This window comes from Trichomycterus rosablanca, chromosome 6 (assembly GCF_030014385.1).
Source record: "Trichomycterus rosablanca isolate fTriRos1 chromosome 6, fTriRos1.hap1, whole genome shotgun sequence".
Classification (NCBI taxonomy): Eukaryota; Metazoa; Chordata; class Actinopteri; order Siluriformes; family Trichomycteridae; genus Trichomycterus; species Trichomycterus rosablanca.
The window spans coordinates 46,646,322-46,670,358 of NC_085993.1; the positions used below are offsets into that span (position 1 = coordinate 46,646,322).

At 39.9% G+C, this 24,037-nt stretch overlaps 1 protein-coding gene across 1 annotated transcript in view; it reads left to right on the forward strand.

Annotated features, from left to right (window-relative positions):
• The first annotated feature begins 2,120 nt into the window (after positions 1–2,120).
• The window catches only part of opa1 (OPA1 mitochondrial dynamin like GTPase), a 68,418-nt gene continuing 46,501 nt past the window's right edge, over positions 2,121–24,037 (forward strand). The window contains exons 1-12 of the mRNA XM_062997984.1: positions 2,121–2,233; positions 6,830–7,148; positions 7,537–7,633; positions 7,759–7,866; positions 11,788–11,835; positions 13,878–13,960; positions 15,917–16,063; positions 19,890–19,943; positions 20,026–20,130; positions 21,356–21,442; positions 21,756–21,869; positions 23,023–23,103. Of these exons, the coding sequence (XP_062854054.1) occupies positions 2,205–2,233; positions 6,830–7,148; positions 7,537–7,633; positions 7,759–7,866; positions 11,788–11,835; positions 13,878–13,960; positions 15,917–16,063; positions 19,890–19,943; positions 20,026–20,130; positions 21,356–21,442; positions 21,756–21,869; positions 23,023–23,103 (1,272 nt within the window). The 5' untranslated portion in view covers positions 2,121–2,204. The remainder of the gene's footprint in view (positions 2,234–6,829; positions 7,149–7,536; positions 7,634–7,758; positions 7,867–11,787; positions 11,836–13,877; positions 13,961–15,916; positions 16,064–19,889; positions 19,944–20,025; positions 20,131–21,355; positions 21,443–21,755; positions 21,870–23,022; positions 23,104–24,037) is intronic.

Genomic DNA, 24,037 nt, shown 5'->3' on the forward strand with positions numbered 1-24,037 from the left:
TTTGCTCAGATTCACTCACTCACTCACTTTCTTAACCGCTTATCCAATTAGGGTCGGTGGGTGCTGGAGCCTATCCCAACTTTTCAATGGGCGCAAGGCACACAGTAACACTCTGGACGGGACGCCAGGCCATTGCAGGGCAGACACACACACACCCTTTCAAGTATAGGGCAATTCAGTGTCTCCAATTAACCTGACTGCATGTTTTTGGACTGTGGGAGGAAACCGGAGCTCCCGGAGGAAACCCACGCAGACACGGGGAGAACATGCAAACTCCACACAGAAAGGAGCCGGACCGCCCCACCTGGGGATCGAACTAGGGTTGCCAACTGTCCCATAAAATACGGAATCGTTCCTTTTTTGGAAACTAAACGTTGCGTTCCGTATTGAACTGATACGGGACGCGCTTTGTTCCGTATTTTTATCAATGGGAGAGCAATGCTGCAGATTAGACTGAGACAGGGCGACATGTAAGAAACAGAAAAAAAAATGCTGCTACCTTGGGAATTAGGAAGCGTTTGGTTATTATTTTAAGTGGTATTTACTTTTAGTCTTAGTAACGCAGAGTGTGCGCAGGCATATCAGCATAACAACCTGTGTATTACTCGGATGTTTGAGTAGCGCAGTGGGCAGAGCTCAGCGTGCATATTTTTCCGCCCTAGGTTCGAATCCGGCTTAGGGCGAAACTAAAGTAACACAAGCAGGGCCGGCGCTATGGGGGCATGGGGGTGGGCATTGCCCCCCTAAGCAACGCAGTCCAGAACCGGGGCTGCATGTCAGTGTGAAGATGGATTATGTAAAAATGTTGTTTGCACTATTGAGAAAAAATGTTACATTATGTTCTTTATGCGTGCTGTTTTGCCTAAAATATGGTTCTGATTTATTATTATTATAAAGAATGAAAATAATTAAGCAATAGAACACAAGAGGGAGTGTGTTATTGCGAATAACATCACGACCTCAAGTGTTCTATTGCTTTTATACAACAGTTTTTACAAAATAAAGAAAGAAAATAAATCAAAGAAGCCCTGAATTTCATAATAAATATGCTTTAATATTGACAATACCTTCCGCCAAAAAGTAGTTCCACAACGAATATAAAGTTTAACACTACAAAGCAGACATCCCAAGTTGCAAAAACTCATTTCAGGAAGGTAAGAACAACAAGAAGAAAAAGGCAAGAACCTCCGAAGGGAAAAAAGAAATAAAAAACCTCTCACACACACACCAAAGGATATTGGATATTGGAGAACAGAACTCTTAGGAGCTGCTAACTGGGCTATTAAGCTAACTGTTCGCGTTACAAACACATTAATGTTCCCTACATAGTGCACTAGATTGTGTATCAGATCACGGATTTATGTTCCCTACATAGTGCACTAGATAGTGAATTAGACTATTGGTTATGTTCCCTACACAGTGCGCTAGATTGTATATCAGATAACGGATTTAAAACGCGATCGGGAAAAAAGTCTGTGTCGCTGCGTGCGCATTTGTGCATGAAGCTTGTCGTTACTGGCAACGCGTCAGCGGAGTAATACAGCTGTGGTGTGAAAAGGCCGTGCTGTTATCACGAATATCAGCACGGTTAGAACGCTTCTCAAACAATCAGATTGTAAGGTCGGAACTAACTGTTGTATAATAAATGTTAAACAGCCTAAATAAAACATTTTGATAATGTTCCTATGACGGTGTAAGACCCGTTATATTTTTTATAGGTGCAACCCTAACCGCCTACCCCCCCACCCTATGCCTTCCGCCAACCCGCCAGCCCAGGGTGTTCCTTATTTCCAGTTCTTAAAGTTGGCAACCCTAGATCGAACCCAGGACCTTCTTGCTGTGAGGCGACAGTGCTACCCACTAAATACAAAATATAAAAAATAATTGAATAATATTTGAAATGTTTTTGCCTTTTTATGTTGTAGCTGGTAAGAAAGGGACTTTAACACGGTACAGACACTGAGATCAGAATTTAAAAATTAAAACGCTAAATCATTTCTAGAGCGGGGACTTTTATTTTGACACAGTTGGCGCCCGGATGTAGTTTCTGACCTTACTGAGTTGACTCTGCTGATTAGAGCTGGTGTAATGTCCTTGTTAGGGAGCAGGTTGATTCATAAATATTATTAACAACAATGAATTCAACTGCGATTTAAACACAGATACACAGAACTAAAAAAAATCAGCTTTATTTTCATGACAGTATGTTACGAGCAGGACCTGCTGTGGCCTGGTAAGAGCACACACACACACACACACACACACACACACACACACACACACTGTATCATGTACTGTAACTACTAGCACTGCTGCCTCTTATCTAGCGTTTCACTGACAGATTAGTGCAGGTTAGCAGCTGTTCTGTTCTAAACTGCTCTTTATTAACCTTGTAGTGAACGATCTGTAGTGTAGAAGCTTTATTTCATCCTCCATCTACACCGATCAACCTTAACATCAACCTCCACTTACTTTGTAGTTCTTCAATTACTGACTGTAGTCCATCTGTTTCTCTTCATGCTTTGTTAGCCCCCTTTCATGCTGTTCTTCAGTGATCAGGACTCTCCCAGGACCACCACAGGTAATGATTCTCAGCACTGCAGTGTGTGTTGTGCTGGTATGAGTGGATCAGTCCACTCACTTTCCACTATATTAGACATTCCTACCTAGTTGGTCCACCTTGTAGATCTAAAGTCAGAGACGATCGCTCATCTATTGCTGCTGTTTGATTGCAGTTGATCATCTTCTAGACCTTCATCAGTGGTCACAGGACACTGCCCACGGGGCACTGTTGGCTGGACATTTTTGGTTGGTGGACTATTCTCAGTCCAGCAGTGACACTGAGGTGTTTAAAAACTCCATCAGCATTGCTGTGTCTGATCCACTCATACCAGCACAACACACACTAACACACCACCACCATGTCAGTGTCACTGCAGTGCTGAGAATGATCCACCACCCAAATAATACCTGCTCTGTAGTGGTCCTGTGGGGGTCCTGACCATTGAAGAACAGCATGAAAGGAGGCTAACAAAGCATGTAGAGAAACAGATAGACTGCAGTCAGTAATTGTAGAACTACAAAGTGCTTCTATATGGTAAGTGGGGCTGATAACATGGACAGTGAGTGTGGAAACAAGGAGGTGGTTTTAATGTTATGGCTGATCGGTGTACATCTACCTACAGTGAGAGTGATGAGCTGCATTACTGTTAGACCAGCTGATCCAGCAGCTGTTATTCTACAAATTCTGACACATCTGGGGAAAAATGATCTACAAAATGCAGTCAAAGCAGCCGTGATCATTCATACCAGGCATGATTAACTATTTTGACCAGTGACTTTATTTAAATTATTTTAAACTTCTGTGACTAATTCAGCCCTTCTCCAGGACATATGAACGTTTTTTTATTCCAGTGCACCCATCTATTCCAGTTCTAAATAAAATTTGTATTTAACGAAGAGAAGTGGTCCTGTACTAATTTAGTGCAGCTGCTGCATTGGTTTAGCCCATTAGACATGGATAAATATTTACATAGCTGATACTAGTCGTGAGATCAGCTCTGAATAAAATGAATAAACTATGTTGATTAAGGTTAAACACATTATTATCTAAAGCGAATTATTGAATTATTCATGTATTATTCAAAGTTAAAGATTGAAGAAACTAAGCCAAATACAGTAACATCCATAAAGAAGGTCCTGCTATAGGGGGTTTGACAAATGATTGAATAATGAGTCTGAATACTTTGTTAATAAGATATAATAAGATTTACACAGTTTTACTTTATCAGTAGGGGTGATTAAGTGTAGATTCTTGAGTAAAAATGACAACTGTATTTATTAAAAATAAAATGCACATGAATAATTATTAAATCCACTGCTTAACACTAACTGGCCACAATTATGCAGATGTAGTTGATTAACATACAGTGGGGCCAAAAAGTATTTAGTCAGCCACTGATTGTGCAAGTTCTCCTACTTAGAAAGATGAGAGAGGTCTGTAATTTTCATCATAGGTACACTTCAACTATGAGAGACAAAATGAGAGAAAAAAATCCAGGAAATCACATTGTAGGATTTTTAAAGAATTTATTTGTAAATTATGGTGGAAAATAAGTATTTGGTCAATAACAAAAGTTCAACTCAATACTTTGTAACATAACCTTTGTTGGCAATGACAGAGGTCAAACGTTTCCTGTAAGTCTTCACCAGGTTTGCACACGCTGTAGCTGGTATTTTGGCCCATTCCTCCATGCAGATCTCCTCTAGAGCAGTGATGTTTTGGGGCTGTCGCTGGGCAACACGGACTCCACAAATTTTCTATGGGGTTGAGGTCTGGAGACTGGCTAGGCCACTCCAGGACCTTGAAATGCTTTTTACGGAGCCACTCCTTCGTTGCCCGAGCGGTGTGTTTGGGGTCATTGTCATGCTGGAAGACCCAGCCACGTTCCATCTTCAATGCTCTCACTGATGGAAGGAGGTTTTGGCTTAAAATCTCACGATACATGGCACCGTTCATTCTTCCCTTAACACGAAACGTCCTGTCCCCTTTGCAGAAAAACAGCCCCAAAGCATGATGTTTCCACCCCCATGCTTCACAGTAGGTATGGTGTTCAACTCAGCATTCTTCTTCCTCCAAACACGACAAGTTGAGTTTTTACCAAAAAGTTCCATTTTGGTTTCATCTGACCACATGATATTCTCCCAATCCTCTTCTGGATCATCCATATGCTCTCTGGCAAACTTCAGACGGGCCTGGACATGTACTGGCTTAAGCAGGGGGACACGCCTGGCACTGCAGGATTTGAGTCCCTCTCGGTGTAGTGTGTTACTGATGGTAGCCTTTGTTACTTTGGTCCCAGCTCTCTGCAGGTCATTCATCAGGTCCCTCCGTGTAGTTCTGGGATATTTTGCTCACCGTTCTCATGATCAATTTGACCCCACGGGATGAGATCTTGACCCCAAGGGAGATTATCAGTGGTCTTGTATGTCTTCCATTTTCTTACAATTGTTCCCACAGTTGATTTATTCACACCAACCTGCTTGCCTATTGTAGATTCACTCTTCCCAGCCTGGTGCAGGTCTACAATTTTCTTCCTGGTGTCCTTCGACAGCTCTTTGGTCTTGGCCATGGTTGAGTTTGGAGTCTGACTGTTTGAGGCTGTGGACAGGTGTCTTTTATACAGATAACGAGGTCAAACAAGTGCCATTAATACAGGTAACGAGTGGAGGACAGAAGAGCTTCTTAAAGAAGAAGTTACAGGTCTGTGAGAGCCAGAAATCTTGCTTGTTTGTTATTGACCAAATACTTATTTTCTACCATAATTTACAAATAAATTATTTAAAAATCCTACAATGTGATTTCCTGTATTTTTTTTTTCTTATTTTGTCTCTCATAGTTGAAGTGTAACTATGATGAAAATTACAGACCTCTCATCTTTCTAAGTAGGAGAACCTGCACAATCAGTGGCTGACTAAATACTTTTTGACCCCACTGTAACTAGTATACACCAGGATAAATACACAGTAAACAAGCGAAAACTAGAATGAACATATGAGCCCCCCCCCCCCCCCCCCCCCCCCCCCAGTAATTACTACTGTTTGGACATTCCTGCACATTCATAGTTTATACCAGATAAATACTAAATAAGCTTACTCTTTATCACACGTAAAATTAAATAAATTGAAGTGAAATGTAAGTACATTATATTATGATGTAATAATCCCTAACAGGATGTAAAAACACCCACCAGTATGACCACTGTGCTTTAAGAAGACTTGAAGCTGTAGTTCCTGCTGTAGGAGGAGGGTTGACAATTTATTGAATAAAGAGACTTTGTTAATAAAATATAATAAAATGTATGAAAATCTCCCTAAAACATTATACAAATTCTACCAGAAAGTCTTTTATATGTAGATTTCTACAAAACCCAGTAGTATACTACATTTGGGTGGGGTTTAGTATGAGTAGTATGCATTGTATGCCATTTAGAGCAAACTCATGTAGCACTTTAAGATGAAAACAGATTAGGTGTGGTGATGCATGCTTGCATGGGTGTGGTAACAAACCAGTTAGAGATTTTAGCCAAGACAGTACACAAAAATAGCTCATACAAACATAAACAGATTAACGTGGTAAATCATAGTTAAACACAATCCACATTAACTTCATTAAAAGATTTCAGTTTTGGGTCTTCCTAGCTTGCCCAACAGTAGCAGTGTTTATTGGGGGTGAGGGGTTCCTGGGTGGATGGCAAAGACCCAGTGATGGACTGACATCAGGTTCGGGGTGTGTTACTACATTGTGCCCATCGATTACAGGGAAGCCAGACCTAACGTGACCCTGACAGGGATAAAAACATGAAAATTAAATGAAATAAACCTAATAAAAAATTTAATTGGGTTTTAGAATGAATAGTTCCACACAGTGCACAACAAATACATTTCACAGCTGCTGCTTCTTCTTTATGATTTGTTTGTCCATGTAATATCTTTGACCTGAAGAAGTATTACCAGCACTGTTGATTTTCTATCTGTCTGTCTGTCTGTCCGTCCGTCTAACTTTCTGTCTGTCTGTCTGTCTGTCTATCTATCTATCTATCTATCTGTCTATGTGTATACGTATATAATTTGAGATTGATGGGGGGATTATTTCACACAAGTAAAAATTACTATAACGCTAGTACTTTGTTGCAAAGCTGTTGTTGGCAATTACAATTTAAGCATTTTTTACTACATTGTGGTTACATCTTGTCAAACTGCCTTTAATTCTCTAACATTACAGGTTGTAGTTGACCAGTGTCTAAGCCAAATGTCTTTCTCTCTTTAGCATGGCATGCAGGAACATCTTCCCATCAAGGACTGGGATGAGGTTTGGAGTGCCCCTGCAAAAACTGCACCCTCTGTCTCGTGCCATTCACCATCGCTACTCGGCCAACAGCAACTCCCAGAGGCCCCCGCACTGTTCAGCCGCTCGTCATTTTACATCCCTGTCCAGACTTCCTTTACGTCCACCAAAGTATCGAGCTGGAGGGCATGGTTACCAGCAGCAGCGCTCCTTCTGGGTCGCCCGTCTGGCTTCTAGGCTGCTAAAGCTTCGCTACATCCTGCTGGGATCAGCTGTCGGAGGAGGTTACACTGCAAAAAAGGTACAGTGTACCAAGTCACTTTTTGTTCACGCTGTGAGATGTGAGAATCACAGTTAGTGGTACGAGGCATGACTGTTTATATTCTGTGTTGACAAAAATATCTGTCCACTCGGTGGGTCCATTTAGGTGGAGGAGCAGTTTAATGCACACTGAGGGTGAGTGAGGGTGAGTCTCAAATCAGCAGTCTGAACTTTCAGTCTGAACTCCAAACCAAGCACCAGTTATGGAAATACATTTAAATGACCTTTTTAATCGACAGCATTAATTAAACACTGACTACTTTGTCGGTTATTGGTTATCTGGGTAATCATTAATATCTCTAGTGGCATTTTTTTCCTTTTAAAGCTTATTTTGTCTCTTAGCTAACATGCTTCCTCTTGCCTTGTAGACATACGATGAATGGAAGGACATGTTTCCTGACCTGAGCGAGTACACATGGATCATTCCTGACTTTGTATGGGAACTTAGTGAAAATATAGATTTCGGTACGTATGCTCCTGCACTTTGAGATTAGTACAGAAATAAAATTAACTGATTCTCACTTAACATATAATAACATAAGTGTTTATTGTTATTGTTAATAATTAAAGTTGTTTATGTCTTAATGAAGAAAAGCTAGCCAGTGCTTTACCTGAGATTGAGGAGATCGCCAAGCTGCTGCCAGACTTTGAGAAGATAGGCGAGAACTTCACCTTCCTCAAAGGCCTTCTCTCTACTGGTAAGTAGCTCACACCTGCTGTAGGTAATGTTGGGAATTGATTCTAGAAAATGTGAGGGTTTATTAAAGAATTTATTATTTTGCGGCCGGTCAGGTGGCGCAGCGGTAAAAACACACACTGGAACCAGAGCTGGGATCTTGAATACATCGTATTGAATACGAATCTCAGCTCTGACTGGTGCAATTATGACCTCTGCTGGCTGATTGATGGTGCGTGCACAGAGATGAGAAAAGAGTGCTCTCAGGGTGTGTCTCTCCGTACACAGTGCTGAGCTGCACTGCACTCGTCAATGTGTAGGTGATAAGATGCATACGGCATGCTGCCCACGTGTCGGAGGGGGTTAGCTTCGTCCTCCTCAATCAGAGTGAGGATTGACATTGGTGGAGAGGAAGCATGACGCAATCGGGCAATTAAACGTGCTAAAAGGGAAAAAAGGTGAGGAAATGCATAAACAAACAAACAAAAAAAAATATATATACAGTGTATCACAAAAGTGAGTACACCCCTCACATTTCTGCAAATATTTCATTATATCTTTTCATGGGACAACACTATAGACATGAAACTTGGATATAACTTAGAGTAGTCAGTGTACAACTTGTATAGCAGTGTAGATTTACTGTCTTCTGAAAATAACTCAACACACAGCCATTAATGTCTAAATGGCTGGCAACATAAGTGAGTACACCCCACAGTGAATATGTCCAAATTGTGCCCAAAGTGTCAATATTTTGTGTGACCACCATTATTATCCAGCACTGCCTTAACCCTCCTGGGCATGGAATTCACCAGAGCTGCACAGGTTGCTACTGGAATCCTCTTCCACTCCTCCATGATGACATCACGGAGCTGGTGGATGTTAGACACCTTGAACTCCTCCACCTTCCACTTGAGGATGCGCCACAGGTGCTCAATTGGGTTTAGTCCATCACCTTTACCTTCAGCTTCCTCAGCAAGGCAGTTGTCATCTTGGAGGTTGTGTTTGGGGTCGTTATCTTGTTGGAAAACTGCCATGAGGCCCAGTTTTCGAAGGGATGGGATCATGCTCTGTTTCAGAATGTCACAGTACATGTTGAAATTCATGTTTCCCTCAATGAACTGCAGCTCCCCAGTGCCAGCAACACTCATGCAGCCCAAGACCATGATGCTACCACCACCATGCTTGACTGTAGGCAAGATACAGTTGTCTTGGTACTTCTCACCAGGGCGCCGCCACACATGCTGGACACCATCTGAGCCAAACAAGTTTATCTTGGTCTCGTCAGACCACAGGGCATTCCAGTAATCCATGTTCTTGGACTGCTTGTTTTCAGCAAACTGTTTGCGGGCTTTCTTGTGCGTCAGCTTCCTTCTGGGATGACGACCATGCAGACTGAGTTGATGCAGTGTGCGGCGTATGGTCTGAGCACTGACAGGCTGACCTCCCACGTCTTCAACCTCTGCAGCAATGCTGGCAGCACTCATGTGTCTATTTTTTAAAGCCAACCTCTGGATATGACGCCGAACACGTGGACTCGACTTCTTTGGTCGACCCTGGCGAAGCCTGTTCCGAGTGGAACCTGTCCTGGAAAATTGCTGTATGACCTTGGCCACCATGCTGTAGCTCAGTTTCAGGGTGTTAGCAATCTTCTTATAGCCCAGGCCATCTTTGTGGAGAGCAACAATTCTATTTCTCACATCCTCAGAGAGTTCTTTGCCATGAGGTGCCATGTTGAATATCCAGTGGCCAGTATGAGAGAATTGTACCCAAAACACCAAATTTAACAGCCCTGCTCCCCATTTACACCTGGGACCTTGACACATGACACCAGGGAGGGACTACGACACATTTGGGCACAATTTGGACATGTTCACTGTGGGGTGTACTCACTTATGTTGCCAGCTATTTAGACATTAATGGCTGTGTGTTGAGTTATTTTCAGAAGACAGTAAATCTACACTGCTATACAAGCTGTACACTGACTACTCTAAGTTATATCCAAGTTTCATGTCTATAGTGTTGTCCCATGAAAAGATATAATGAAATATTTGCAAAAATTTGAGGGGTGTACTCACTTTTGTGATACACTGTATATAAAAAGAAAACACTTTCGCAGTTCTGTTACGGTCTTATTATATATATATTTTTAAATATAAAAAAAAAAAAAATCTGTAATACTCACCCCTACTTGAATTGGTTGCCTGCATCTCTGGTAAAATGTATGTATTTATGTGAATATGTGTATCTGATCTGCTTCTCAAAAGCTTCAATCAGGATTCGCTTTAATACTGTATTTCATCTACTGAAAACAAACCGGTTACTGTTTCATACCGCTGATCTGAAGCTAAGTTAGTGGTTTTGCTTATTTTCAGTAAACTTATTTGTGGATTGTTTGTTTATTAGGATTTTAACGTCATGTTTTACACTTCGGTTACATTCATGACAGGAACGGTAGTTACTCATTACACAAGATTCATCAGTTCACAAGGTTATATTGAACACAGTCATGGACAATTTTGTATCTCCAATTCACCTCACTTGCATGTCTTTGGACTGTGGGAGGAAACCGTACTGAGGTACTGGCCAGCTTGAAAACAAAAGTTTGGGGAAAAAAAGAACAACCAAAACCAATAGAGAAAGAAAAAAATGTTTAGTTGACCTTTAAAGGGAGAGATGGAGGAACAGTTATGAAGACACTGTGAGAGTTCCAGAATTTGGGGGATGTAAAAAGCCAGATTCGGAGGATCCAATAAAACGGCTGGGACAGTAAGGATGAAGAAGTGCACTGAGGTGGGTAGGGGTTAAGTAAACTCTAATGTCCATGCTGGGTGTGAATGTGATCTGGTCCAGAGACTAAAAATCATGTAATGCAGGGTTTGTCAAACCCCGAGCCGAGAAAAATGCATCACAGAGAAAAATAATAATAAAATAAACTTGTACGCGGACGCCCCCTGGTGGAGGCTTTATGTTACATTTACGGTATTTAGTGGACGCTTTTTAGTCAAAGCGACTTACAGTACTGTGACAGCACAATCTACGCCATTGAGGGTTAAGGGCCTTGCTCAAGGGCCCAACAGTGGCAACCTGGTGGTGGGACTGGAACCTGCAACCTTCTGATTACTAGTCCAGTACCTTAACCCAGTGCCTAAGCCACGTAAAATCATAGAGAAAATGTAGGTTGCTTGATTGAAAAACCCTGGTGTAATGTATATGGCTGCATGTCTTGTGACCGATTTTTGCCTTAACAAACTTGTCAGACTTTGTCCTTTATAAGCTCACTTTGTGTAAAGGAGCATACACATTCTGGAATAAACACAGGCCTTTCCAATAATGTTAAAAGCATATCATTTATTTTACATGTTTGTAAATAATTTTATTTCATGTAATGGGTAATTATGAAGATAATGAAGATAATGGGTGATTGTGCTTTATCACTATTACAGTACATAAGAATTTTATTAGCACGTTTAGCCAGATACCAAATATTAGATGCCAGTGGTACCTTTTTTAATGACCATTCCAATTTAGTTTTGCTTCTTTAATGGATCTCTTATAAGTCAAATATAAAATTATATATAATTCAATTTATTATTCATATTCTTTTTATTCTTCATAGTCTTTGTCATAGAATGTGTTACAGTAGTACCACATTACACTAATGCCTGGTATATTTATGTTAAACTTTTCACTTAGCGTCTTCTTGGTTCAGTTTCAGTTACTCATGTACTGTAATACTGATATACTGTATTGGTGTAATTGGTACATACCTGCTACTGATTTCACTGTTGTTCTGGGCTTACAGTACACAATACTGACTCACTGCTTGTCTTCAGGGGCTGCAAAGTGAAAATTCAACCTTATTACTGCCATTTTGAGTTTTTTTTTCCATTTCATGTGTTCCTCTTGTTTCCCTCTTTCCTTCCCCTCCACGTTTTCACAGGTGTGAGTAGTGCTGTCTATGGAGCTTCTGGTCTGCGTCTGTTGTTAGGTGTGTAAACAGCACACAGTATGGCTTCATTTCATTATGCCCGATGTGTCGACGCCCCTTCGTTTTGAAAGGAATTTACGAGTTAGGAGTTGCTAAAGACTCATGAAAACATGGCTTTGGAATGAGATTTTTAATGCAATTTGAATTAAATCGAACTAAAAAATACAAAAGTTGGTCACTCAGTTAAACCTTGTTACAGATTTACAGGTTTTACCCGCAGTTCAACTTTAAACATCTACAGTTTATCTACAGTTGCAAGCCACTGCATTTTTGACTGAATTTCAATTCTAATAATAGAGAAACATTCTGCCCAGTAAAAATGAGTTTTATTTAACATTTATAGATTTATTATTTACAGTCCAAGGAAAAGTTATGTAAACCCCTGTATTTAATTACTGGGAGAAGCTCATTTGATTAGACTTGCATGGCAGTAAGAGAGGCTTTAATACATTAAACTCTGTGTTTTGGGTCACTGTCATGTTGCAACCTTCAACTTTTATTAAGCTCTTGGTGACCAGCCACTACCATAAAACCATAATTATAATGTATATATATTTTTGAAATCACTGTATTCAGTGTTGATTGTATTGTTCCCTTAATTCTTTAAATGTGTGCAGCCCCAAAACCTAGTACCTCCTTTATCATACTTTAGGACAGACTGTTGGTGTTTTTGTGTAACAACTTTGGGGATTTAACTCTTGCATCGTCAGTTGTTCCAGTAGATGTTTTTTTGTGTTTTGAGAGCAGGGCTTTTTTCTTGGTGTAATTTATTACAGCAGCCACTAATAGTGAAAGAAGGGTTTTACTTTTTTAAATGAATTCTTTCAAAACCTTAATCCTTTCAGCTTAATCCTTCTTTACAGTGTTTAAAGGTTCTCTGACATAAGTTGTTTTATATCTGGATACAAAATCCCACACCTTCAGTCCCAACTCATTATTTGGCATATCTGGTGTTGGGACATCATTAAACTAGGGATTTACATACTTATTTGGACCTAAACTGTGGCCAATCAAACAGTGTCTTCACTGAGACATAAAAAGTATCGGTTCGAAAACTCATCGGTTTGAAACTCAGCTTTGCCATCCGGCAGGGCGGCTACATGAACAACTATTGGCTTGTTGTTCATCATAGAGTAGGATAAGCCGGATAGGGACTCCTCATAACTGAGCGAATTATGACCTCTGCTCGCTGGTTGATGCCGTCTGACAGAGTCGAGGAATAATGCTGATTGGGGTGTGGCTCTCCGTGCACAAAAGCTGATCCGCATATGAACTCATGCAGGTGAAAAAAATGCAGTTGGTTACTGCAGACGTGTTGGGGGGGGGGGGGGGGGGGTTAATTGCTTGACTTGTATAAAGATTATATTAAATTTTTGGCTTACAGGTTGCCATACGAAAAACCTCCTGTTCGTGATCATAAATGAACCTCAACCAAGCTTTAAACGGATGATTTTAAAGTTGTGGTTTCTTTCTTGCATTGCAGCCTTTAAGCCCCTGGCAAGAAGCCGCTTTTCAATTAACTTTTCACTGAACGAACTAACATTTGAATTCGTGAAAAGTGAATGTATCAATCTTACAGTCATAGAAAAAACTTTGACTGGCAGGATATACATCACTTACAAATACATGTAAATTTCGGGTTTCAACTGTACCCAGAAATCTGTCGAATGTGATTGCCTGCACTAATATGACGACAGTATTATTTTTTCTCTGTTGTGGACATGCCAGTTATCACATTTCATCAAAACCCCCTAACTAACCAGATATTTTGTTCAGTGAGGTTTATACTGTGACTGGAATGACCAAACATTACCAAACATGTGGTGCAGAATATAAATGATGCCATACTGTATTAGTGTTCCATCTGTGTGAAATCATGTCAGGCCCTTAAATCTGTGTTGGATGTGGTGATGGGGTAATAACAGAAAATCATCTGGCACACCAAATGTTTTAGGGTAGCTTGTTATTCTGTGTGCATGTAAAAGATTTAAGTAGCTGTGAAGTAAAATGCTACATTTGATGGATGTTGTGTGTGTTCTCAGAAACTCCAGGTGATCCAAACCTGAATGGACCTGAGATCCATCCAACAGCAGCAGGTTCTGAGAGCAGTGACAAGTATAAGAAGGCAAGTCCTTCCCTCTTCCTCTTTTCTTTTCTCTGCTGACTGCAAGAGTTTTGGATAAAGAAGATTGTGGTGAACTTGCACTGACTTACCCCCCATATGAGGATACTAAATACACTGATCAGCCATAACATTAAAACCACCTCCTTATTTCTACACTCACTGTCCATTTTATCAGCTCCACTTACCATATAGAAGCATTGTAGTTCTACAATTACTGACTGTAGTCCATCTGTTTCACTACATACTTTTTTAACCTGCTTTCAACCTGTTCTTCAATGGTCAGGACCCCCACAGGACCACCACAGAGCAGGTATTATTTAGGTCGTGGATCATTCTCAGCACTGCAGTGACACTGACATGGTGGTGGTGTGTTAGTGTGTGTTGTGCTGGTATGAGTGGATCAGACACAGCAGCGCTGCTGGAGTTTTTAAATACCGTGTCCACTCACTGTCCACTCTATTAGACACTCCTACCTAGTTGGTCCACCCTGTAGAAGTAAAGTCAGAGACGATCGCTCATCTATTGGTCATCTTCTAGACCTTCATCAGTGGTCACAGGACGCCGCCCACGGGGCTGGATATTTTTGGTTGGTGGACTGTTCTCAGTCCAGCAGTGACAGTGAGGTGTTTAAAAACTCCAGCAGCGCTTCTGTGTCTGATCCACTCATACCAGCACAGCACACACTAACACACCACCAGTCAGTGTCACTGCAGTGCTGAGAATGATCCACCACCTAAATAATACCTGCTCTGTAGTGGTCCTGTGGGGGTCCTGACCATTGAAGAACAGCATGAAAGGGGGCTAACAAAGCATGCAGAGAAACAGATGGACTACAGTCAGTAATTGCTCCTATATGGTAAGTGAAGCTGATAAAATGGACAGTGAGTGTAGAAACAAGGAGGTGGTTTTAATGGTATGGCTGATCGGTGTTTATACAAATCGCAATAATCGTATTTGGGATGAATCACAGAAAAAGTATGAACATTTTTCCTGACAATTCAAAAATGAAATCTGTGTTGTATTATCTACATGTGGTGGGGCTTCAACCAGCGACTTTTCAATTATTAATCCATTATTTTAACCGCAGAGCAACCACTTCTCTTCACCGTCTTTAGCTTCAGCAAGCTGTATGTTTCTCACTGCAAAAATCAGTGCATTTTTACCTGGCTCTGCTTGGCCTTCATAAACCAGTGCTTATTAAAGCTTTCAGTTGCATACACAATATGGCCAATAGTATGTGGACAACTGATCATCTTTTTACATCTCTTTTGCTCCTATTACAACTTTACCTTTCTGGAAAGCAAGTTCTCCTAAAATTTGGATTTGTGGCCATGTTGTGCAGGAAGGCTTGACTGACAGTCAGTGTTCTATTTCAACCCAGCTGTGTTAAACAGGGTTGAGATCAGGGCTCTGTGAAGACCAGTGGAGTTCCTTCACAGTAAACCTAATAATGATTGTCTTAATGTACCTCACATAATACCCAGGGGCACAGTCAAGCTGGAATGGAAAAGTGCCTTCCCCAAACTGTTGCCCAGTTTAAAAACATTTATTGTATGCAATCCATTTTCTACACTTCTTAACTAGAAGAGGGGTGTCCACTTACTTTTGGCCATATGTTGTACTTCTTGCTGCCTAATAAAGTGCTCAGTTGCAGTTTATGAGCTACGCTTTATAATAAATAATTACTTCTTATGAATTTTGAAACTATTATGTATCAGGTGTAAGCTGCTAGGACTAAAGCAATCTTCCCATTGGGAAAAATGATCAGTTGCCTCTTCTGCCTTTTATAAGTCAAGGTTCTACAAATCAGCCGAGATTGACCGCTCTGTGCCACGCAGTGGAGGCTCTTTACACCCCGATGGACTCCACGAAAGTCCCACCCACGGCTGTCATTTAATTGGTAGATAGCATGATTGACAGCTGTCTCCGCCTCTCTCTCACTTTGCCGTCCCTCAGCAGGGGCTGCTCGGCGAACTCATTCTCATTCAGCAACAGATCCAGCAGCACGAAGAGGAAGTTCGGCGGGCTGCGGCCAGTAACGAGGCCCGCCCCAGTCGGGTCTCGACTCCGCCCCCCACCCAAGGCCCGAATTACCGCCACAAGGTGAAGGTCCACCCCCCAGCACGTCCACTGCGGCGCTTCTCAAGCCAGTTACTCGTGTCAGTTCTAATTTTTAGGGATGCACTGATTCTTCAGTATCTGCCGATATACTGATTTGATACTTTCGTCCCTGGTGTCGTATAAGTATTGTGCAATCAGCTTTATGCCAGTCATTAAATGTGTTATAATTATGTGGTTTTAAGTAGTTTGGGTTCAGGTAGATGATCTTTGTTGTCAGTAAATGTCACATTCACATCATAAAATTTGTGCCAGTGCTTCTGTTAAATTCTGTCCTAATCTATTGGTTTAAACCAGTTTTAAAGCCAATGCAGAATATTGGATCAGTGCATCCCTAACCTGATTTTTACTGTAATAAATAAGGTAAAATTTGGTTTGCTAGAACCTAAATTAATTGTACATTGAACAAAACTGACGTGTGTCGTTTTGTGTGTCCAAAAGCTGCCTGTTTCCCCCCTTTCCATTATTTTTAAATGATACCCCAAAACACTTGATGGTCACTTTAAATGGCACAGTTTGACTTTTCGCTTTCTTATTAAGTTCTTGTTGTCTGAATTTTTCTTGTTGTCTGAATGAGTATAATACAGAATCAAAATTATTCAACCCCTTTGCAAATGTACAAACTTCGTGGTTTGCAATCAAGCCAGTCAAGCAAAAACAATTTAAATATTTCAACATAACCAACGTAACGTGTGATTTCTCCAAATTCAACACCAAATGCCACTTTTAATGACTACTTTAGTCTCAGAATTATTTAACTTCTTGATGACTAGCATGTTTAGTATTAGTAAAGCACCCTTTCACTGTTATGACCTGTTGCTAATGTGATGACACCCCAGTTTACTAATATTCTTGGGTTTTGCGTAGCGCAATCGCCTTCTTCAAATCCGAACAAAGATTGTTCTGTATGGTTAAAGATGGGCAACTGTGACAATAATCCAGAGTCCCAAGGTATGCTTGGGATCATTGTTCTGTTGGAATGTCCAATGATGCCTAAGTGTCTGCTTTCTCACAGTAGGCACGATGTTTTCTTTTCTGAATTTGGAGAAACCACTTGTTATATTAGTTGTGTTGAGCTATTTGAATCATTTTGATCGGTTGGTTTATTGCAAACAGATATACTTAATTTGCAATGTGGGTTGAATAATTCGATTGCAAATGTATAATCTTCCTACACATAAATAGTTTTGTTTCTAATAGACAGATTTTAGGACACAAAAGGACACACTGTCTTGTTTTCGATCAACATAAAGACTAATGAAACAATAACTGACTGGTGTGAGAATCGTTGCTTTATAGTAGTGTAAATTCAGACTGGATTTGTTGGCCCTGGTAGGTCCTTACGTCGGATTTTGTCTCCCTTTAGCAGTAGTAATTGAATGCTTTGTGTATTTAATAGCTTGTTTACATGCTCAGTGTATATTGAGGCTGCAGAATTGCTTTAAATAATCAGACGTGAATCAAAGCACAATTGTGTACACCCTCTTCCTGCGTTTGTTGGCTCAAATTGGCATCGGAGAAGTCAGAAAGCGTCTTTGCTTTAATGTTATGAGTATCAACTGACCATTTCTTTAACTTCTTTTATCCAGTCATGTGTAATTTGGCTCAGTCCTATTTATAGTTGAAGTCAAAAGTTTACGTACACTTTTGGAATTGTTTTTTCTGTGACTGAGTGATTTAAACAAACTGCCTTTTTTAATTTGTTCATTGTGGGCGCTTGGGTAGCGCAGCTGTAAATTAGTCTAACCCACTATCCATGGTATGAATCCCAAGCAGTACTAACGGTTGGTCGGGCATCAACATATTGGCATAGATTGGCTATATCTGAGGGGGGATGATGGCTGTGGCCTCATGATGGATTGGTTTTCTGTCTGGGGTATGTTACTGCATTGCAACCAGTGATTCCAAAGAAACCTGACACACTCTGACCCTGACCAGGATAAAGTGGTGGCAAAACATGAAAATGAAATGTGAAAATTCATTTTATTGTGCTGGGTCAAAATATAGCTACAAAATATAACTTAAATTAGTGGCATAGAAAGTTCTATAATGTCATTTAACTTGACTGTTTAGTGTTTTACCACTGTTAAGAAGTAAATTACTTCTGTGTGTTAATGTGAATAGGACTAGTTTAAGTGCACCCATTACATAGATAGTTTATTCATCCCAAAAGAACTGTCGCCTCACAGCAAGAAGGTCCTGGGTTAGAGCCCCAGGTGGGGAGGTCCGGGTCCTTTCTGTATAGAGTTTGCATGTTCTCCCGGTGTCTGCGTGGGTTTACTCTGGGTGCTCCAGTTTCCTCCCACAGTCCAAAGACACGCAAGTGAGACAAATCGGAGATACTAAATAGTCCATGACTGTTCGATATAACCTTGTGAACTGATGAGCCTTGTGTAATGAGTGGCTACCGTTTCTGTCATGAATGTAACCAAAGAATGTAAAACATGATAAAGGAAATTTTTAAATCAGTAAAAAAGTACATTGAACCGTGATAATCCAAGAATTTGCCACAGTATTATACACTGTGAGTGAAAACAGGGACCTCTGTACCCATAACTTTTGAATTTTGAAAATTGATCAACATTTGCCACAGCTAGACACAACAATGAGGTCATTTTATATATTATTTAATAGATTGCTTACCATGTCAACCATTTGTGTTTCTGCTCAGCAGCAGCAAACGACAAAATTGTAAAACAAAATGGTTTTTACCTCTGAGGATCTGCTTGAAGGTTAAAACATGATATTACTTGAATTTCCAGTGAAAAATGGAAAAGTAAGGACTTAAACAGCTAGATAGCTGGAATGAAAGCAAAGCGACCCATAGAAACACACATGTACCGATGACAACATAGCACAAATTCAATAACTGGTGCTCAGCCAAGAAGGACAAACCTCAGAACCACTGAAAAAATGATCATTTCACAGGGTATTATAGTTACACACTTAAGGTGTGATGGGTGATATAGTGTTCACTTTGTTCAAAATTCAATTGTAAATGAAATAGTGACAAATGTTGATCAAAGTTCTGTCAAAGTTATGGGCAAAGGTACAGAGGTCTCGTATTGACTCACAGAAGAGAACACCATAATGTTAATAATACAATTTGCTGTATGATTTTACAAAAAAAAAAAAGGGGATTAAGAATGTAAGTGTTCAAGTCATTCAGTCACAAAAGATAGCAGGACACAATATTAAATATCTAACACACGTCCCCTACTAGTGTATGTAAACTTGTGACTTCAGCTGTTCATTGAACTAACAGCATTAACAATCATTGTGTCTCTGCTGCATGGGTTGCAGTGCACCTGACTGCCATATATACGCTAATCAAGTCAGATTTAGGAAGCTGTACAACCAAGTGTAAAATAATCACCTGCCACCTGATTGCCATGTAAAAGTGGGTGTGTATAGTTAGTTGTAAAAGGTGTAAAAAACAGAACCATTCCTGCCTGGTAATTTGTTCAGAATTGCGCAACTGATTGTAATTAATGGTTTATAATTGTTCTTTATAATGGTTTTCTTTTCTTTGTTTCTTGTCATTTAAAAAAATTTTTTTTTACTGTGATTCATCTAAACCCAGAACCAATGTCTAAACTTAATCTGTAACTTCTGTCTGCATTAACCTGGCTTAACTTTACTTGGGTGCTGACTGGTGTTTACTGCATGAGGATTTTATATTTTATTTGGATTGTGATTCTTTCAGGAAGTGAAAGAAGATAGCATCGGTTTGTTTATGTTGTTTTACATGTTCTGTAATACAATTTCTCTGTGTGTGTGTGTGTGTGTGTGTGTGTGTGTGTGTGTGTAGTCATCAGATAAAGAAAAAATTGACCAGCTTCAAGAGGAGCTTCTTCATACCCAGGTATGTTTTTCTTTAAGATGCTGGTTTTCAGCCTGCAATGTTAATAGTACTTTATTTTGTAAATGAGATACTGTTATTTTAGCTAAAGTACCAGAGGATGCTGGAACGTCTGGAGAGGGAGAATAAAGACCTGAGGAAAGTGGTGTTGCGGAAAGATGACAAAGGCATTCATCAGAGGAAAGTCAAGGTCAGATTTTGCTCCATTTTAGACCATCATTTTAATTAAATATATACATACACACTGATCAGCCATAACATTAAAACCACCTCCTTGTTTCTACACTCTTGTCCATTTTATCAGCTCCACTTACCATATAGAAGCACTTTGTAGTTCTACAATTACTGACTGTAGTCCATCTGTTTTTCTGCAAACTTTTTTTAACCTTTTTTTACTCTGTTCTTCAATGGTCAGGACCCCCACAGGACCACGGCAGAGCAGGTATTATTTGGGTGGTGGATCATTCTCAGCACTGCAGTGACACTGACATGGTGGTGGTGTGTTAGTGTGTGTTGTGCTGGTATGAGTGTATCAGACACAGCAGCGCTGCTGGAGATTTTAAATACCGTGTCCACTCACTGTCCACTCTATTAGACACTCCTACCTAGTTGGTCCACCTTGTAGATGTAAAGTCAGAGACGATCGCTCATCTATTGCTGCTGTTTGAGTTGGTCATCTTCTAGACCTTCATCAGTGGTCACAGGACGCTGCCCACAGGACGCTGTTGGCTGGATATTTTTGGTTGGTGGACTATTCTCAGTCCAGCAGTGACAGTGAGGTGTTTAAAAACTCCATCAGCATTGCTGTGTCTTATTCACTCATACCAGCACAACACACACTAACACACCACCACCATGTCAGTGTCACTGCAGTGCTGAGAATGATCCTGTGGGGGTCCTGACCATTGAAGAACAGAGTAAAAGCAGGCTTAAACAGTATTTAGAGAAACAGATGGACTACAGTCAGTAATTGTACAACTTCAAAGTGCTTCTATATGGTAAGTGGAGCTGATAAAATGGACAGTGAGTGTAGAAACAAGGAGGTGGTTTTAATGTTATGGCTGATTGGTGTATAGCAGTACTTATAGCTTTAGTTTCGATTTTTTTTACATTATTAATAAAAAGGGAATTGCAATTTGTCTAAAATAGCTTAAATTTAATCTTATTTAAACTTATCTAAAAATGTTGTTGGTTCTTTTCCTGTCACTAATTAAAGCTTACTTGTCAAACTTGTCTAAGTTTGATAATTATGCATTATAAAGTATGATATTATGTCACCACATAGTGTAAATGTATGAAAGGGAAGGTTAGATTTTATCTGTAAAATATAATACCTGAAGGTATCAGGTACCAATTATCTAACAGTCTGATCTAACAATCTGATCTCTGACTGTTTTCTCCTTTTACTCTGGCAGAAATCTTTGATTGACATGTACTCTGAAGTCCTCGACATTCTTTCAGATTATGACTCTAACTACAACACTCAGGATCACCTGCCAAGGGTCAGTACTCATCTGATCTTAGGTTTACTTTTGAACTTCAAACTTGGTGCAAATGTATTTGCATTCATATACACTGGTAAGTCAAAACATGAGGACCACCCCCCCATACCAAAAAATGTGCACTGCAATGCCTGTTTCAGAACAATTTACACTGAAGTTTTCAGTTATACATTAAATGGTCTGATGGTAGTTACTGCTAGTATGGGTGGATGGTCCTAATGTTTTGGCTCATCGATGTATAGTAAGCAGATAAATAGATTTTAGTGTAGATCTGTGTTTCTAAAGCTGTTTGTGTGGGTTACCACCATTTTAGGTGGTGGTAGTAGGAGACCAGAGTGCAGGAAAGACCAGTGTGCTGGAGATGATCGCACAGGCTCGGATCTTCCCCCGAGGCTCAGGAGAAATGATGACCAGATCTCCAGTCAAGGTGAGCATTATAAATAAATAAATTACTACATTTATTTTACTCACTGCCCATCTGTCAGTGCCCAGAAAAGTTGGGACATAATCTGTGATTATTTTGTTAATTCTTTAGCACTTTTACTTAACTGATTAAAGTGCAAATAAATGACTTTTAATGTTTGCATTAAGAAACTTGGTTGTATTTGGTAAATATATTTTGACAGCTTTGTGCGAGAATTGTCAGTCAGTTTAAATTTTTTTTAGTGCACTATTGCAAATAGTTTAGGTCTTACACCGTTGTACATAAAACTATGCAATGGTTCAGGGAACACAGAGAAATCTGTAGGATTGCCTGAAGGAACCAGACCAGAAAGAGTTATGCCATTGATATAAATCTAGTCAAATGGGCTTGGAAATAATTTAGAAAGCTGTGTTTACTTAACACAGTTCTCTGGGCCCAAGCTCATCTCAGATGGACCAAAAGAAAGTGGAAACTTGTGCTGTAGTGAGACGAGTCCATGGTGCATCTTGTTTTATTTTTTGAAAACAAATGGAGGACAAAACGGATGATCCAGACCGTTATTAGCAGAAGGTTCAAAGTCAACATCTGTCATGGTATGGGGGTGCTTCAGTGCCCTTGACATGTGTGACTTGCATTTGTGTGAAGGTATCATTGACACACATGCTGCCATTAAGGCGACATTTTCTCCTGAGAAGTTCATGGTTGTTTCAGCAAGACTATGTCAGGTCTCATTCTGTACGTGCTACAACAGTGGGCACAAATTCCCACAGACATACTTCAAAGTCTTGTAAGAAGCCTTTTCAAAAGATTAGCTGTTATAGCTGAAAAGATCACATATAGGTCACTCTATTTTAATACCATTTGGTTTTGGAATGGAATGTCCAACAAGCTCATGGTCAGGTGTACAAATACTTTTGGCCATTTAGTGTATTTTTGAATGGGTTTAACAGAAAAGGGATGTTGGTGCAGCACTTTGTGTTCTTCTAGTATTGCTTTAAGCTTTTTTCTTAGTGGGCTAGTGGGTACTGTTATATAAAAATGAATGGAGAATGGAGAATGGAAGTTTTGTGTGATTCTTGGGACTATTTTGATGATAAAAATCAAGTTCTAATGCATTTTGCATTATTTTAAAATTATTATTGTTACTGATCTGCAGGTAACATTAAGTGAGGGTCCTCATCATGTGGCCATGTTCAAAGACAGTTCCCGGGAGTTTGACCTGGGAAAAGAGGAGGACGTAAGTACATTTAACATTTATTTAGATATGATTTAATTAGGGCTGCACGATATTTCGTTTCAGCATCGACATTGCGATGTGTGCATGCGCGATAGTCACATGGCAGGACGTGCGATGTTACTTAATGCAAATTAAATCAAATACGTCATGCTACAACTTTTTTGCTGCTTGACACAAAACGAAAATTCACACCGTTCTCATTTTCCATGACATATCTACCAGTGTGTTCAACAACCTAGTGAGCTGCCTTGCTGTACTACCTACATAGGCAGCTGCCACAGTAGAAAGGATCCTAATAAGTCAATGACTTAGAAGGCAGGTTATTGGAACGTGCCCGATTCCATCGTGTTTCGTATTTATCATTTAGAATCTTGCCATTAAAACCAATGGAATGAGGTGGGACGGCGCTAACATGTCAACATAACATCTCGATTCGTGTACAGAAAACTGTTACATTTGCTGACAAGCCCAAACTTGCAAAGAAAAACACTCGTTAAAAATTAATAATTATTTATTTACGTTTGAGAGAAGAGATGCCGCAGTGTATTCTGGGATTGGCTTCATCACTAAGGACGCTTTCGAGTCTCACTCGTTCTGCCTCAGCATTGTGCTTAGTAACTAAGGCATCTAAGTAACTAAGAAATCTCGGATTTGGAACAGGTGTATAGCTGCTCTTTTGTTTGTATGGTTTTCTTTAAATAATGTTTACTACTTGAAGAGTTTTTGATTGTGAAATACAATTTTAAATGACCAATTTTGTCAATCCTGTTAATTCCCTCATGTGATATTGAAGCGTTCTTAGTTTAATGCTCAGTTTCAACCGAGTACAAAGATGTAGCTTGTCATAATCTTTTGTATCCCTTGTAGGCACCACCCTTTTTCACAGATGAGCCCCTTATTTAGAGTAAGATACATGCATTATTAATATTATTAA